This window comes from Pagrus pagrus, assembly GCF_965226575.1.
Source record: "Pagrus pagrus genome assembly, chromosome: 4".
NCBI classification, from domain to species: domain Eukaryota; kingdom Metazoa; phylum Chordata; class Actinopteri; order Spariformes; family Sparidae; genus Pagrus; species Pagrus pagrus.
The window spans coordinates 16,982,095-17,000,465 of record NC_140188.1 but is presented as its reverse complement, the minus strand read 5'-3'; the positions used below and the strand labels follow the sequence as shown (position 1 = coordinate 17,000,465).

General features: G+C 40.5%; 1 protein-coding gene across 1 annotated transcript; it reads right to left on the bottom strand.

Moving 5' to 3' along the window:
• Positions 1–1,727: 1,727 nt before the first annotated feature.
• foxn1 (forkhead box N1) lies at positions 1,728–6,678 on the bottom strand (the record flags this gene model as incomplete). Its single annotated transcript, XM_084351040.1, has 8 exons — positions 1,728–2,017; positions 2,298–2,738; positions 2,856–3,063; positions 4,319–4,415; positions 4,561–4,682; positions 5,172–5,267; positions 5,749–6,090; positions 6,559–6,678. The coding sequence occupies 8 exons, from the start codon at positions 6,676–6,678 to the stop codon at positions 1,728–1,730; spliced, it is 1,716 nt and encodes a 571-aa protein (XP_084207166.1).
• Between the last annotated feature and the right edge of the window lie 11,693 nt (positions 6,679–18,371).

Here is an 18,371-nt window from a genome sequence, read left to right as displayed (position 1 = left end):
GAAATTTACCAACAATCACTTAAAGAGCGCTAATTAAAAATCCCTTCCAGACATGTTTAAAGACGTAAAATACTTTGCTTGGATTAATAATTTGTGTCTGACACGGTGAAGTAAGAATTCAAAAAGACAGTTGCAGAGGGAAATCTTTTAGATTTATTTAAAAATAACACTCTTGAATCAATTTACCACAACATTTTTACAAAAGCAGCAGTTACAAAAGCAGTCAACCGGAGTGCTAAAATAAAGCATGTCATGTAAAGTTTGCAGATGGTGTGTGATGTAGATGAAGATAGTAAAAGATGTGACAGTTACAGCAGAAGATAGCTCCTCATGAGGAACAAGCTGCAGCTCACTGATTGTCTTTGCTGCCATCTTCTGTGACAACAGTCCTACTGCACTGTTGCTGTGACCCCACCAATCATCATCCACCAGGATGGCACTTTTATTACACATCAAATGAAGCTCTTGACTTTGCCGAGCCCATGGCTAAAATCTACAATAAGTTATCTTACTGGTTTGTTTTTAAAACAATAATAATCATGATAATAATAATAATACTATATTGACCTTGAAGATGTCGAAACATACAAAAGCAAATCAGAACAGATTTTTTTGGCCACTAGACATCAGTGGAAACAAGTCGTCACAAATAATTAACTTTTAAGCTGATATGGCAAACTTGTTGGCATATTTACATATGAAGCAGTTACAGAGCAACATTAGTAATAATCTCAAGATAGCATTAATTTGGGGCATTATGTGCAACAGTCACTCTCTTTTAGCTCTGCTTTTTGTTTTTGGTCTTCACTGACTCCTGAGCAAAATGTCTGGCTCTTTAGCTGCTAAATGCCCCACTTTGTTCACCAGCTAGTTGTGTCTGCTATTTGGTGTTTAGCAGGTAGTGTACAGCGGACTTTTTTAGAGCTTTTTTGATGAAAACAGCTGCCCCCTGAAGTCGAAGATGACATCATGAGAGTGTGGAGAGTGAACCAAAGCAGTAAAGGTGCAGAGCTGAAACTCACTATAACGCTGCAGATTCAATAATTCAAATTTTAAACTTAAATCAGCTCACAAACCTCGTGCACAGTAATCCAGGAAACTGTACATGAGTTTGAGGTTATAAGCCGGTAAGGTGCTGAAGCAGAAGATATCTATTTATCTGTTTTTCTTGACTGAGGGGTGAGCCGATGCAGTTGGGACTTTATCATAGTCACCAGCCAATCACAGGGCTCACACATGGACACACCTATGCTTTAATTTAAAGTGCACATCTTTGGACCGTGGGAGAAAGCTCAAAGAAACTAATCCCTTAAAAATAGGTCATTGAAATTGAATTGAAAAATTTAAAAAATACAACAATAATGTCAAATTTGTCATTACAATTTTTAAAAGGTAAAAAAAAACAAGCTCAAATCAAAATACATGTAACAATATACGTAGGTTTCAATAAGAAATGAAATTACAATATTAATCATTATTTTTTCATCAAACTTAATAGCGTTCGTTAATTCAAAATGAGACACAACTGCATAAATGCAGGAAAAGAAATGTGTGCTGAATCATGCAAACAAAATATTTTACAAGAGCTCTTTTTTTACATCAAAAACAGGATTTAATGCTAATGAGTGCTAATGCTAATACTGTGGCATGAAGTCGCCTGCAGTAACACTCCCCATTCTGGTTACTAGAGAACTTGGATGGTCAGAGGAAGTGAAAGAGTCTGGTCTTTACATCAAGGAGATGGATGTGGTACAGGAGGTCAGATACCCTGCCAAACTCTCCACCCCTGAATAAGCCACAGGATGCAGCCCATTCAAGCAGCCGTTCTGCTCGACATTTCGTTCACTGTCTGTGTTTTCGTCCTCGTACTCTGATTTTCGTCGCCCAGTAAGAGGAGGCGAGACCTGCATGCAGCTGGTCTGGACTTCCTGGAGGGCAGAGGCGGAGGACGGTGTCGTGGTGGTGACCTGTGGATCAGAAACCAGGCTGTCCTTTCTTAACTCCTCCCATAAGTTACCTGAGAAAATGAAGAAGTATCAGATGATGATCAGTTTTTGAAGATGATTAGAGAATAAAGACAATTCAAAATACAAAATATGTAACCTTAAATTCTTTTTTACATCTCTGTATTCAGTTACCAGCCTACATATCTGTGATCTTTCTTAAAAGCTAATATTCACCGATCATGTCAACGCTGACGTTTCTGTCGATATCTCATGAAACTATGTGCAGACGTTGGATGAAGCTGAACCTGCTTGTTTTCTACCAATCATATTGCCTCGACTTGATTTTCATACCTTGCAGCTGCAGGTCAGTCAGACTGGGGTTGAGCGTGTCGATGTCATAACCGGCGTCTCCCTCCATCAGGAAGTCCTGCATGCTCCTCTGGCCAACAGTGTACTCAGCCTGCAGGCTACAGTTGTAAGGAGTCGGCATCTTACCAGCCATGGGTGAGTTCAGGCTCCCACCGGCCGCTGGCTCTCCACAGGGTGAGTACAGGGCAAACGAGTTGCTGGGGTGAGCAGCCATGGGAGGCTGGTAGCAGGGCTGCTGAGGCTGAATATGGGTATATTGTGGACGACAAATGGATGGGCAGGGTGGTTGAACTTGGGCCGGGGTGCAAGATGACGAGCTGGTGCTGTAGATGGGAGTCAGTCTGGATAACAACGCTGGAGTGGTGTAAGGTGGCAAAGACCTGTGCTTCTCTGGCCTCTCTGCCATCAGACGATCAAGGCATTCTGTGAAAAAAGTGCGTATCAAATAAAGTTTTGAATCAAATAAGATTGATTGACTCTTTTAATCTTATACTGCAATGAATTCCTGGGGAAATCAGTCTTCTCAGAGCCATGACCCACCTGGCCTCGCCATGCTCCTGCGAACGCTGATGGGGTCCTTGCGACGCCACTTGTGCAGCTCATCCTGCATTTTCTCCACCTTGGCCGGATTGAGAGACCACAGGCAGCCTTTACGGGACGAGTTCCCATTTTTGTTCTCCACCTTCACAAAGCACTTGTTCAGGGAGAGGTTGTGACGCACAGAGTTCTTCCATCCATCAGGAGCTGTCTGAAAGCAGAGAGGGAAGGAGACATGCAGAAGAAATAAATTAACACGTGATTTTTACTGATTTTATCCTTTTATTTGTTTTTATATCGAAATTTTGCATTTTCCATTTTTGCGTCTTTTGTCTTGAATGAACTTTTTCTCGACTTGGTCTTCCTGTTACGTTGCCTTCTGAGTATCCTGTTCAAGCTTCGTCTATCAAAGCACTTTATTATTCTTACACTTATTATAAAAGGCTCTCAGAAGCACCGCCTGACTGTGCTTCAGTGTCCAAATGTTATGACAGTTGTTACAAATTCACTTAAATCCAAATACATTAACCACGATACCCAACCATGCCTGGAGGAAATATCAAGACATGTTATAATTTCTCCACCATCTGCAACGCCTGATATCTGCATGCCATAGCAAGTGTCCACTGAACTGAACTCTATACCTGACAGTCAGAAAGTATTTAGATACATCTTGTGCCTTCTGCAAAAAGCCTCGACTTCCCCGAGTATATCACTAATCATCTGTTTCATCTATTTTCTGGCCCTGCAGCCTGGGTTTAATGTGACAGGCAGCTGTTTGGAAAGCAGCCATCTATAGATCTCATCCTATAACATGAATGGCAGCAAGTCTTTGAGCTCCTTCCAAAGGTGAGTCTCAACTTATTTGATTTGTAGTTATGTGGAAACCTTTGGAAAATGTACATAATGACCCAAATAGAGGTGAAACCCTGCAGCTGGATAGCTTAATCGCAGTCACAGTACAGAGGCATACATTTTGGGTGTTTTCACACCTGTAGTTGGGTTCATTTGGTCCGAAAGAAGGATAAAACATTCTTGCATTTTAGTTCTGCTTTTTACAAACGAACGGAGAGGCGTAAACATGAAGTTACACAGCCTGACAGGTGACTTGTTGATTCAGCAGTTTCAACAAATGTCATCCTGCATCATTGGCGCATCATCATGACCCACGTGGGGAAATCCAACTTCTCATTTAATGCACTTCAATGCTTCTGATGAGTGTTTATATTATTTGGTGTCACAAGGAGTTAATGAAGAAACAACTCATTATTATAGTTATTAGTAGCCTGTTGTCAGACTGCAAACCGACCACATGTTCTAAATAATGACTGAGAGGTTGAGACGGGACGAAAAGAGGGATAATTAAAGATTCAGGGCTTATTAGAGATCTTCAGAAACATGGTCAGTGTCAGTGGGTTCAGTGGGTTAATTCCAGCAGGTGAAGGTGAAAAAATTAACTGTGATACCTTGAAATAGGGGAAGTGTTCTGTCATGAAGCTGTAGATCTCGCTGACCGGCAGGCTTCCAGTTTTACTGTTCTTCAGAGCCATGAAGATCAAGATGCTGCAATCAGGACGGAAACGTTTTTAGACAGGGGTTTTTTTTTAGCACAAACCAATGCCATCAGATTAACCTAAAGATAGCGATCACATATGAATTGTACACATACACAAATATATCACAAAAATATGCTGAAATACGAAGTTACCTGTATGAGTAAATCGGCTTGGGGAAGAGCGTCTGTGTGGTGCCCCCTTGGTGTGACTGGGTGGATAGAGAATACTTTGAGCTCTTGGGCTGCTCATGATTAGTGTACAGACTAGACGAGACCTGCAGAACACAAACACATAAAAACTATGAATAATCTAAAAACTAATAAAAGGCCTGTGTGTTATGTAAGGCGCCACTGAGTCATGGTTGTCCATAAAACAATGATTCATTCTGATGCTTGAAAAAACAGGTTTGCCTGACTTTAGTTTCTAACTGTATATGTGTCATAAAGTTGGAATTAATGAATGGAAAAGCAGTCGATTGTGACACGCCAGTGCGGAAATTTCCTTTTATGAATCCCAAATCAAGTTGGAAAGGTGCGCCCATGGATCAGCCCTCTCATCAGTGGTCCTTCACAGTGACTCACGGCCGCAACCGTGAAGAAGACGTGTGTCTCCGACAAAATAGTCCCAACATCCCTGGGTGACAGTATCTCGGCTCATTTAGATTACTGTGACACCATCAAGTCATAACCTCAGTACCTGTCGCTCGTACATAGGGTGTAACACAAACATCATATCCTTCGGTTTAGCCCACAAACACACCAACCTGCTTCGGAGGGCTCGATGAGCTGTAGGATGGGTAGCCTTGAGACAGAAAGCAGGAGGGCTCTACTGGCACAGCTGGTGGTTCTGTGTACGGACTCTAAATATGAGAATGCAAAAAGAAATTGTTCAAAAGAAGCAATTTAGACTGGACTAGACTAGAATGCTTTTATGTGTAATCTACTGCAGGAAATACACTGACCAGGGATAAGTTCGTCATATAACCCCACATCAGAAGACCCGAACTATCCCTTTAACCACGTTAGAAAAGCTTTCTGGCAGTCTCGTAAAGATGCTAAAGGATACTTTGTACCATTCTCTGTAGGTTATCACTATGTGTGACCCTTTTCACGTTGTCACATTGTTATTATAAAAATATTGCGTACACAGTCGCTGCTTTATAATTTGCATTTAAATTAATTTTCCTATGAATGAAGACGTGAGGAGGTGTCATTTCTGTCATCCACTCTGTTTATTGCTCCCTTTCTTTCTAATAAACCTTACATGTGGGCACCCTCCTGACATCAACTATTGCACCAAGCAACAACTGAACTAACTGATGGGGATAAAAATCAGTGTACCATGAAGCTAGCAACCTGAAAGCTGCAGTTGTACTGGTCCCAGGATGCCGGTGCTTCGCCACTTGAGCTGTGTGAACAATTGTCGGGGCTGTGTGTCTCCTGCAGACAGCTGAAGGACGACGAGCACTGTTGGAGATGACCTGCGGCCACCACTGCTCCATCGCTGAACTGTCGCTGGTAGGAATGGAAAGGGTCAGAGTCAACGGGGCCTCGTCCTGGTGCTGATCCTGACCCTGAGCCGAGGGTCTCATCGTCACTGTAGCTCTTGCTCACAGCTGCAGTCCTCAGGCTGAACGTGTTGCTCTCATGCTGGGTGAAGCAGACATCCCTGCCTTCATCGGCCTGTGGTATGACCATTAAAACAGTACATACAAATTATTCAAGACGTAATTTACCACGTATGCTTACTGTCGACAATCCAATCAGGGCTGGGAACGAGACCAAGAAACTGCCAAGTGTGAATCCCCGGAGGCCACAAAATCTCCTCTCTCATAGTAAACATACCACACGTTTAACAGTCTGAGCCTTTCATGCTCACATACCTCTGTAAGTTAACCAGTGCTTACAGTTAAAGGAGCGCTTTTAGGAAACATGCAGAAGAACTAGATGATACAACCAGCAGCTGGTTATCTTAGCTTAGCATAAAGATTAGAAACAAGGGTAGAAATCTAGCCTGGAGACAGTCTGTACATACTGGACTACAGACAGCAGCTGGATGAGACTTAAAAGTCAGAACAGATTTTATATTTCCATTATTACACAGAAGAATCTGTTAATGTTAAGACATTGAGGCCTGAGGCAGCTCAGTACCTGTGATTCTGCCATCTGCTGGCAGGAGGTCCCACAGGGTTCACAGGTGTGTAGACCGGCCTGAGGGGTCGATGCTTGAGACCTGCTGCTGCTGGGGTAAAATTGCGGGGAGTCTGACATTCTGCACCAAAATCTGCTCCTGTGAAGAGATTAAAAAAACATGAAAAAGGAAAACTTTAATCAATCCGTTGTCAGTGGTGTTTTATGGCCCAGTTGTGATCAAACAGATGATGTTTCTTACTGACTGGCCCAACGGGGGGCTGCATAGTTTGAAATGGATAATATGCATCAATTAGCAACATAAAGTCAAATCTTAGGGTCACACGAAGCTGTTAAAGAAATAGTTTGACATTTTGTTCGCTCTCAGCAGCTGGTGAGCTTCATTTAGCATAACGATTAGAAACAGACAGACAGCGGCTCTGGCCAAAGTTAAAAACATTTGCCTGTGTAAATATATGGGATCCTTGATTACCTCCGCTAAGGAGGTTATGTTTTCTGCCATGTTTTCGTTAGTTGGTTGGTTTGTTGGGCTGTCAGCAGAATTACACAAAAACTATTGTATGGATTTCCACAGGACTTGGATGGAGGATGGGTCTCAGCCCAGAAGAGACCCCATTAACTTTTGGTGCGGATCCAGATAAATGGACTGATCCAGGAATGTTTTCTTACATCTTCAACATTTTGAAATAGGTTGTTTTCTAACTTTTTCATTAATTACATAATGCATGGATCTTGATGGGATCTACGAGTAAAATTTGATGCAGATCCTATAAAATCCGGATCTAGCCAGAGGGCAGACTGACTTTGCGCAAGAAGTCAGTCAGGTAATGTAACGTCTGATCCTTGTGCCTTTATGCATCTTAACAGTATAATACAATGGTATAAAGAGGCGTTTCCTTTTGGCCCGAGGGCTACCAAGAAATGAGAGGTAAATGTTTAGGCATCCCTGCTTTAAATTGTGGATTCAGATAATAAAAGGATAAGCGCGTCATAAAATCAGGATGTTTCTGATTGTACTTTTGATTGATGTTGCTCTCAGCACATGACAGGAAGCACAAAGCACTTATTGTCACTGATCCTTTGAGATCATATCTACAGAGTCATTATTCGACCATAAATCTGCAAGATACACTATACTGTGTCCTCTGACAGCATGAGAGCAGGCGTGAGAACAGTTGAGTTCCTTTTCAGTGCCGCTTTATGAAAACACCAAAGTTTGACGTTAGTGGATGTGCACGGGGTCGGGGTCGAGTGTTAAAAAGTGACATCTGATATCAGCGGAGCTGACAGACACGTGGCTCGCGTTCCAGGTAAAGGTAACCTAAACACCAAGCTCATTAAAACTGCCAACAAACCATGGCTGTTAGGTCACATAAAGCCAAAAAATGCTGAGGCAGAGAAAGTAGGGTTGACCTGTAGTGTGTACGAATGAGAGAGAGAGGGAAGTAGCTCTTTCTGTTCAGATCAAAGGAGGCTAAAGTGTCGAGCTGAAAGTGGAGAGATCACCTTTTCACCACTGTGGCAACAAATCCTCTCTTCTGCTTGACAGACACGCTGCCACCAGCCAGAACGGATGCACTTACAGTAAGAGAAGTAGAAACTTCAGCAGTGGTGTGCGTGTGTGTCACTTTCTAATCTTTAAGACCATAAAAAAATTTATCTTTTTGGCTGTTTTAGTCTCTTAGATCAGTATATTTTTCTTCTGAAGGTATTTCCAGAATCCCCCCAAGACTCTTCTAACAACTATTCCATCTTGTGCACAATGAAAAATTATTTGTTCACTTGTTTTCCAAGTTGTGCCTCTTTAACCTCATCCACACAAAACTGGTTAACAAGAATTACATAAGTCTCAGCAAGTACACATCATTTCCAGCCACCAGGTTACGGGAAACACAGGTGCACCTTGAAAAACTAGTTAAAATTCTTGGTGCAACAGACTGAACTTTGTCTTGAGAGTTACTTTCTTCTGAGTTTTTCCAAATATCACCGGGTATTTATTTTTCAGGACATCAGATGCATACTGTAACTGCAGCACTTGAATGACCTGTCAATACAGAAGATGGACAGATGGTGTACGAGCAAAAAAGCAATAATTAGGTTCAACTGTGAGGATCAATAGAGACGATGTTCGTTATTAGTTAGTATTTGTATTCAGATTATATTATATTATTTTTAGAATGGAAGTTAATCGTCCTGGCACTGTACAAACAATGCTGGCTTTGTTCCTGGGTTGACAGGGTAGTAGGACATGCCCACATTTCTTGGCTACTGTGAGATTTTACTGGCACTTAAAAATTTAAGGAGTGGTCTCTGTATCTATCTGAGTGTGTTTCTACTGCTTCTACTGCTTCTCAGATTAACCCACTCTTTAAAGATGTGCTGTTTATGACAACATGCATCACTGGAGAAACAATATAGCTGATTAGGTTTTGTTTATTTTCCTGTTTGATAATGATCTTATTCTTTCTGTCCACGTCGGCTCTTTCTGTGTTGAGATGAACGACAGCATTTCCACCTCCTGTGCCCCCCGATATTAAAGGGCAGGTGCGCAATTTTCAACTCTTTTTTTTTTTTAAACGATAATCAGGTGCCCGTGTGCCATTAAAGGACACGTTCACCCAAAAACTAAAATTCAGTCAAACTCATCCCCATGCTGGTGGAAAGTTGTCCACAAAACATTTCTGGAGCTTCACAGCAAAACAACGTTACAGCATTCTTCTAAATAACCGCAGAAGAGGAGGGGCACACACACACACACACACACACATTGCTCCAAGGATCTCATTAAATGTTTTGATTTTTTTATTAAAGTATAATCATATATTCTTGTTCTATTTAACACTAAATCCCTGTTGGCACAAAACACTGCTTATCAGCTGCTTATTACTGCATATAGCTCATTATGAAGAAGGTGATGTATTCTGAGCTCTATTGGGATGCCCCGTCGTAAAACATGACATAAAAAGCCACACACCACCCATTAGATCTCACGTGTTTTCTTGCATCATGTACCAAAACGTTTTCGTATTATATGCAAATAATAAGGTTGTTTTTGATGAGGCAAGCCAGGGAAAGTAATGGGCGAGGCTGAGAGGCTGCCAACAAGTGTCAAAAGTTGAAGCCAGCAAGTTGAAGCCAACAAGTTGTAGACACAGCGGTGTAGAAGTAGTTTGTTTACATTCACTCTTTGAAGGTTTGGATGAATTAACGAAAGTTCCCTTGGAGTTTTTTTGGGCACGACACAAAGCTGTATGGCATCATGTGGAGTCTGGAGTGCTGTGTGTTAATAACTCCCCTGCTGCATGTTGTGCAGTGTATTTCAAAGTGGTGGTAACTAAGTAGTTTTACTCTAGCGCTGTACGTGAGTACAATTTTGGAGTACTTGTACTTGACTTGTATATTTCCAATTCCACCTCTACTCCACTGCTGGCTTCTGATGGCTTCATTTAAGTAACTGTTCGCACCCCTAAGACGTCCCATTCTCCAACATTTCATTCAAAGTCAAAGAAAAGTCTAAAATATAAATATGTAGTGTGTTTAACAGCACTTTTTTTTTGCTTCTCTCTTCTCCCATTAACCATCTCAGACTTATCTGGTGACCCTCTGAACCCTATAGGTTAGAAACCACTGCACTAAACTACCAAACTTCACCGTATAAGGTTGTTATAACTCACCGCTGCCCACGGCTTGTGCGTTGTTTCATTAGCTATCTGATAAAATAATATACGTGATTCACATTTTGCTTTTGACACCTAAGTACATTTTGATTATGATACTTATTATTTTTATTTCAGTTAGATTTTAATTGAATGACTTTGACTTGTAATAGAGTACTTTTACATTGTGGTATTGAGCACTTCTTCCGCCATTGGGGTTTCGGGGCGTTTTCTCAGGGATCGTCAGAATGATGTCACCTCGACAACCAGCCGCATTGATCACATATTTTTGACTTTCATCGAGGATTCAAGACCTTATTTTAAAAAATAACATCATATCATAACATCATCAATGACATTTCTTATTGTTTGTGATAAAATCTGAGATATGATCAAACGTAACTCGTACTGCCAAGGTTTTACATGTACATAGGCCCACATCTGATGACTGCCACTAAATGGTGAATGAACATTTTTTATTTCTTTGGGAATATTTTTACCGTGGTTCCCCAAGGCCTCAGATATTTTTATTACAGTGCATCTCATTGCATAATTTAATGACATGACTGCAGTGAATTAATTTGATTGGGCTATTATACCAGAACTGTGTGAAAATTATGTAGTTATTACATAATTTCATTTCACAAATGTAACAGCAAGAGAAAATATATTTTATCCAAAGTATTATTCACACTAATTAAGTTTGAAACAGTCTGTAATCCAGACAATCATGCGATATAAATACAGATACATAATAACAGATAATAGATTTTGATTAACTCTGAGACTGATTCGAAAGATGTGCTACTGCAGACCGCACAGACGCAATCAGCACATGTCTGTGAAGTGGAGAGTATATGTCGTGTCTATAGTTATCAAATGACATAAACAGGTTTGGCTTCATTGTCAAGATTATTTAGTTACAGTGTTTTGTCAGGAGACTTGACATGATCGAGCTGCAGCTCAATGTCACAAAGTTCAAGCAGCATTCAACACCATCAGCAGTGACACCAACATCGTGAAAATACTCCGTTCTCTCTCCCATATGAGTATAAAAAAATAATTTAAAAGTGTAAATAAAGAGTTTATCAGAGCAAAAAGCGCAAAATTGTTGCAGCAGTTTAAGTAGAACAAATAAATAAAAATAAAATTGTCAAATTAACTCACCTAACCTTTCCAATCAATTGCTGCCCCCTCTCTTTTTCATGGATTTGTAGCCTCAGACCTCAGACCTGAAACATCTGAGCTCACTTCCCTTGTGTATCAGCCCTCCTCATGGCCCATGCACCCTGACACTGAGCCACTTCTATTAGATTGGCTCTCTAAATATGTTGTATGGAAATGGTTGATGGGCTGGTTTTAGATTTTGGCAGCTCTGAATATCATCCTCAGTCTCTGTTTGTGTGTGCTTGCGTGCTTGCGTGCTTGCGTGCGTGCGTTCATCCGTGCGTGCATCTGTGTGTGTGTGTCTTTGGCTCTCGCCCAGGCCAGCCCAGGAATAAGATATACAGACACAAAAAACCTGCTGCAACAGGTTCCAGAAGATCTTCTGGTGCAGTCATTGGCAGCTGGCAGCTTTCTCTTCCGCCTTCCATCAGTCTTTCTTTGCCTGACTGAATGGTTACTTGTCTGAATGGGACATAAGATACACTAGTGATCACAGCCAGTGGCAGTGAGCGGGCGCCGTGTCCTGGTTTCTGAGCTCGCCCATGGCGAAGGCTGTCATACTGTAAATGTGATCTAACTCAACTTAACTGCAAAAAAGTGCACACAAGTAAATACAAGAAGGTTGTTGCAAGAGCACATGCAAACTCAACCAAAAGCGCTGGCTACTCTGGTACACTCAGTCTGGAAATCTCAGCTTCTGATGCAACCAACAATGTCATAAACGAATAAACATACCGACCACTCAGGCTTGTTGTTGCAGGATGTGAAGTCAAACTAATCTCAGAACCATCAGGCAGCTCCAGTGCACATTTAAAATGCTCCTTGTTCTTGAGAGAAATTGAAATTCCTCTCTATAACTTTTACAGTCAGGGTAGGAGGCTCACAGAGTAAGAGAGGTAGAGAGGTAAAGGAGAAAGTGAGAGAGGGAGAGGGAGTAAAGGTATGTCAGTACAGGTAGATTCCTATCCTATCCTCTCATTGAACCTGGAAAACAGTAACAGCCTTAGCCTCGTAGCTATACCTTGAACAAACTCTGTCCTCAGCGACAGGGTGAGGCAGAATGACAGAGGCAAGAGGATTAATTACAGGTTGAATAAAATCTTGTGTTACAGTACAAGGCCTCTGCAGAGCGATGCTACAGCTGAAGGCTCTTTCTCCCAAAGATGGAGTTCTTGAGGAGGGTGTAATGTGGGAACAGAGTCCACGAGGGCACCTCAGTGAAAGTCTCATTATCATCTTGAAAAGAAAAAAAAAATGCTCCAGTGCTCCATGGGTGTTTTATATCGCAATGTGCAGCTCTATAAAATGTTAGTCACTGTTTTATCATATAAAATTAAGACAACTCTCATCTCTACTGTGATCATCACAAGTCAGTGTTGTTATTGCACCCGTCAAAGTTTTTACAATCCTGGACTCAACCCAAAGACAACAAAACACTCACATAAATGCAGACTTCTGACAATTGTCAGGCCCTTTGGTCAAAAACAAAAAATAGATCACAACAGGTCTGACAGGTAACTGCCATTGGATGATACTTTCATGTTGACATGCATCTGTCTGTGCTCGCGCTTTATACTCTACTCAGGGGCGGTTCCTCATATGGGCAATATGGACCTCACCCTACTGGTGCAGGGGAGCGGTGAAGCAGGGGATTCAGAATCAGAATCAGAATCAGAATATTCCTTTATCAGTCCCACAAACAGGGAAATTAGTGCGTCACAGCAGCCAAAGGACAGTTCAATATAACAATAAGCAATAAAAATAGTAGAAAATAAACAATATAATAAAAAGGTAAGAAGAAGAGCTAGAGCAGAAATAGAAATAGGATCGTATAAACATAATATGTACAAATATAAACAGTTGCAATCAGTAGGCCAAAGTCAATCACATCACAAATTGGGGGGTTGCGCTGGAGGTGAGGTTCGCCCAGGGCATCATGCAAGCTAGGACCGCCACTGACTTTACTGTATTCAAATGAGCGTCTTGTCATCCAAGTGGAGTTCAGACCTGCTGATTCAACATCTGACTCACCTTCTTCAACATTACATTTTGAATTATTGGCCTGAAAGAGTCATCCAGCATCATGTAACACTGCTGCTTTGCTCTTTGTGGGATGGAACTTATTATATAATATTGTCTGTTGCGTTGTTGCTTTGATCCCTCCATGTGACATTTAAATGCTACAGTTGTAAAAAGAGTCTGGAGACGCCGGGGTGAACGATATGCTGCCTGTATCGTCGTGCAGCATGTCCAGTTTGGCGGTTGGTCAGTGATGGTCTGGGGAGGGATATCCTTTGAGCGTCACGCAGACCTCCATGTCATAGCCAACGGTACCCTGACTGCTGTTAGGTACCAGGATGAAATCCTCAGAGCGACTGTTCGACCTTACGCTGCTGCAGTGGGCCCTGCATTCGTCTTGGTGCAGGACATTGTCCGGCCTCATGTGGCCAGAGTGTAGGCAGTTCCTGGATGACGAAGGCACTGATGCCTTTGACTGGCCCTCAAGAAGTTTCAACTCTCATCCAAGAAGCTTCTTCAGTTCTGAAGTCTAATGTCTTTACATCAGCAAAGATTTTCAACTTAAATATTTTTTTATCAATATCTGATGTGTTGTTAAAGTTTATAAAAAAAGTTTTCACTTTTTTTGAACAGCGTATTTAGTCCAAAACACAATATTCAATGCATAAACGGTGACAAAATTACTAAATAAATGCGATTGCGGATGTGTCACAGCAGACACCATTATCCCTCTACACCAGAGATCCTGAGATGGCAGCCGTTTGACAGTTCAGTTGAGCAGATGGGAGTTATTCAGTTTTTAACTGAGTTTGTATGTTTTATTTAAAATTGTCATATATGTGAAACTTTAATAGTGATCTATTATTAAACAGCAACAATAAATAGTCCGCCATTTTGAATGCTGAATGCATAATGAGTGGACAGTTGTATTTTCAGTCACAGAAAAAAATGCGAAAGAAAAATATTATTAAGACTTAGGTAAAAGTATCTCTAACATCTCTTTTTTAGTTGAAACGTGTTGTTTTACCTGTCTGGTTTTCTGACAATAACAGGTTTCAACAGTTATTCCTGAACCACTTTATATACTGTTGATGCCTGGTGTCTACTGCAGTGAACATTTATACATAACTCCTTCAAAATAACATATCTTTGTGGTCAAGAGTAAATTAAATCCACAGTATTGTAATAAGGACCCAAAAGCCACAGCCTACATGAGTAAAAGTAAAGATATTGTCTTATAATATAAATTAAAAGTCACTGATCAAAGATTACTTGAGTAAAAGTTACAAAATATCTGATATTACAGTAGATGTACTTAGTATCAAAAGTAAGCTATAAGTAAAAGTACATTTTAGATGTATTAACATGTATGTAGGCTAGGCCAATGGGCAAATCGATTAGGCTATTGGCCCGGCCCATTATTATTATTATTATTATTATTATTATTATTATCATTATTATTATTATTATTATTATTATTATTATTATTATTATTATTGTTATGTTATTATTATTATTATTATTATTATGTTATTATTATTGTTGTTGTTGTTGTTGTTATTATTATATATCGAATCTGAGCCACAGTGGCCCTGAAAACAATGAAGCCTGAAAAATAAAGATTCATAGCAGAAATATGCTTTCTCTGCTGTCTTATTGTGTGTTTTCTGGCAACCTGTCGGATTTACGACTCTTTGGATGGTTCTGGGTCCAAGGGTCCCAGGTTTGAAGTCACTGCCCTAACCCCTGGGCTGCATTAGTTTTAGCGAGCTTTACTTTATAAATTGTAAGCTAAGCTTAATAAACGGAGCCTTTATTGAGAGCAGACAGACAGACAGGGCTGATGAAGTGCAAATAATGCAATGTAGACGAGAACTCTGTATGCATCCTACCTCTTAGGCTACACCCCTAGCACACCCTTTCTCTGGAAGTTGTGACAAAGAAATGAAATGGCACTGGGCGTCATCACAGTAGAATTTGCATATCACTGATGGTCACATGAGACATCTTGAACTGATGTATTCCTTTGAGAAACTAGTGCTCCTGAAGCACAGGCCCTGCCCTTCACGTGAAACATTGGTTGTGTTGATTGAGTACTTTTTCATGTGCCACTCCCGTGCTTTTTCGGCTCAGGTCTGAAGTAATATAAATTCAGCAGTTGCCCTGCCTGTCCCAGGGATATATTATCATCAAATGTGCAGCTGTTTTCCCAAATGACGGTATGTTATATTCACCATTACCATTTCATCACAGATTCAGGAAAAAAAAAAAGTTTCCTTTTTTTTTTGAACAGCGTGTTTAGTCCAAAACACAATATTCAATGCATAAATGGTGACAAAATTACAAAATAAATGTGATTGCGGATGTGTCACAGCAGACACCATTATCCCTCTACACCAGAGATCCTGAGATGGCAGCCGTTTGGCAGTTCAGTTGAGCAGATGGGAGTTATTCAGTTTCAACTGAGTTTGTATGTTTTATTTAAAATTGTCATATATGTGAAAGTTGAATAGTGATCTATTATTAAACAGCAATAATAAATAGTCCGCTATTTTGAATGCTGAATGCATAACAAGTGGACAGTTGTATTTTCAGTCACAGAAAAAAATGTGAAAGAAAAATATTATAAAGATTTAGGTAAAAGTATCTCTAACATCTCTTTTTTAGTTAAAACATGTTGTTTTACCTGTCTGGTTTTCTGACAATAAAAGGTTTTAACAGTTATTCCTGAACCACTTTATATACTGTTGATGCCTGGTGTCTACTGCAGTGAACATTTATACGGAAGCCCTAAAGGGCCATGCATTCATGCATTTTATTAAGGGTCCCAGGTTTGAAGTCACTGCCCTAACCCCTGGGCTGCATTAGTTTTAGCGAGGTTTACCTACAAATTGTAAGCTAAGCTTAATAAACAGAGCCTTTATTGAGAGCAGACAGACAGACATAGCTGAAGTGCAAATAATGAAAAGTAGACGAGAACTCTGTGTGCATCCTACCCCTTAGGCTACATCTCAACCACCTTGTGGTTGAAAGAAGCACACCCCTTTCTCTGGAAGTTGTGACAAAGAAATGAAATGTCAGTGGGTGTCATCACAGTAGAATTTGCATATCAGTGATGGTCACATGAGACACCTTGAACTGATGTATTCCTTTGAGAATGTAGCACAGGCCCTGCCCTTCACGTGAAACATTGGTTGTGTTGATTGAGTACTTTTTCATGTGCCACTCCCGTGCAGAAGCATGCACTTTGTTTCACTTATCTTTTCTCAACTCACGTTCCTTGTGATAGCGCTCAACCAAACCCTTGATTATAAGCTGCAGAACAATTCCAATGTTTTCTCTCACAAAAAAATATTTTGAATCAGAAGAAGAGTGTAAGATAAAGAAAATGAAGATCTGATTCCATATTTTATACGATCCGAAACAGTGATCTATGGGTGTCTTTTGAAAACTCAGGAAACATTCAGAGACCCCGGGGCAGCAACTCTCTCACTCACTGTGCTTTTTCAGCTCAGGTGGGAAGTAATATAAATTCAGCAGTTGCCCTGCCTGTCCCAGGGACATATTATCATCAAATGTGCAGCTGTTTTCCCAAATGACGGTATGTTATATTCACCATTACCATTTCATCACGGATTCAGAAATGCTAAGCGCAGGTGGTAAAGCTTTCCAGCAGGCATGATAATTACAGATGATTATCATCAAATTGATTGACATATTACTAGGAACAGTTCTTGCACATGGCCGGTAACCATGAGACTTATAAATACGAACACTAACTGAGCTTTTAGGCAGAAGATGAACTGCAGCATTAATCGGCTCACTGACTGGCTCACATTACGATCGGAAAAGGTTCAATTGTATCCAAAACGAGACAAGCAAGATAGGAACATATGACATAAAACTGTAGTCTTACCTGCGGTAAGGGACGTCCATCACACCTCTATTAACTTCCATTACTATGGGAACGGATGTATTGAGAGAGAGCTTTTGCTTTGAATGATGCCGTCTTACAGTCTTTTCCAGAAGAATGGTCGCCAGATTAAACAAAAATGTTTTTGATTTCATATCCGCTCACTCTTTTGACCTCTATGTACCATAGTTTCACCCTTTCAAAATCCCCTGTGCTTCCAGGCCTTCACACACAGTAGATATAAGGACCCCTGCCAAGGAGTTCAGTTAAATGTTTTCAATCAGTTCCCTATAATTGATTTCCCTTACCTTCAATCGTTTTGACCCTTTGAAGGGATTTGCCTTCTGTCCTCTTGGCTCTCTTTAAATCAGTCGGGGGACCGATGATCCTAATCCTATGGATGGCAATGAGATTTGAGTCCATCATTAAATGTAACCGTTTCAGTCAGAAACGTGCAAAGACCGATTTTCTTGGAAGCTGAATATCTTGTTGTTGACAGACAACACAAACTGGTTTGAGTAACTGCAGTATTTTCAAAACTGCAACTCGAGTAAGGAGGGATGATACAGGAATGCTCTCTATCAAAACAAAAGTCTCTGTCCAGCCTACATACAGTATATGAAGGCTGGTTAATCTCTGGGAGGATGCACCTTCCCAGTGTTTTATTTCGTTGAAAGTTATTTATTTCAACTAGTTATTTAATTGTCTTTTTTTTTTTACAATGCTAGGGTTTAAAAAACAAAACAAAGTCTGAGTCCTTTAATGCTCCATTCACAGAGAAATAAAGCTGCTAATGCTGTTTAAACTTACGTTTACGACATTAGGATAGTGTAACACTGTTTAATACAGATGCAATGACAATTCACAACATCAAAGTTTGCCACAATATACTTCTCTTTGTGATCCAGACTGGCCCCCGCTTCCACAAACAAACCCAAATTTCTTTGGGCGAGTGATAGAGACACCCAGGATGGATCCTGATGAGGTAATGTATTCAAATGTGATTTTATATGTGATATATGTGATCAGACATTAATAATAACGATATAACAATAGCA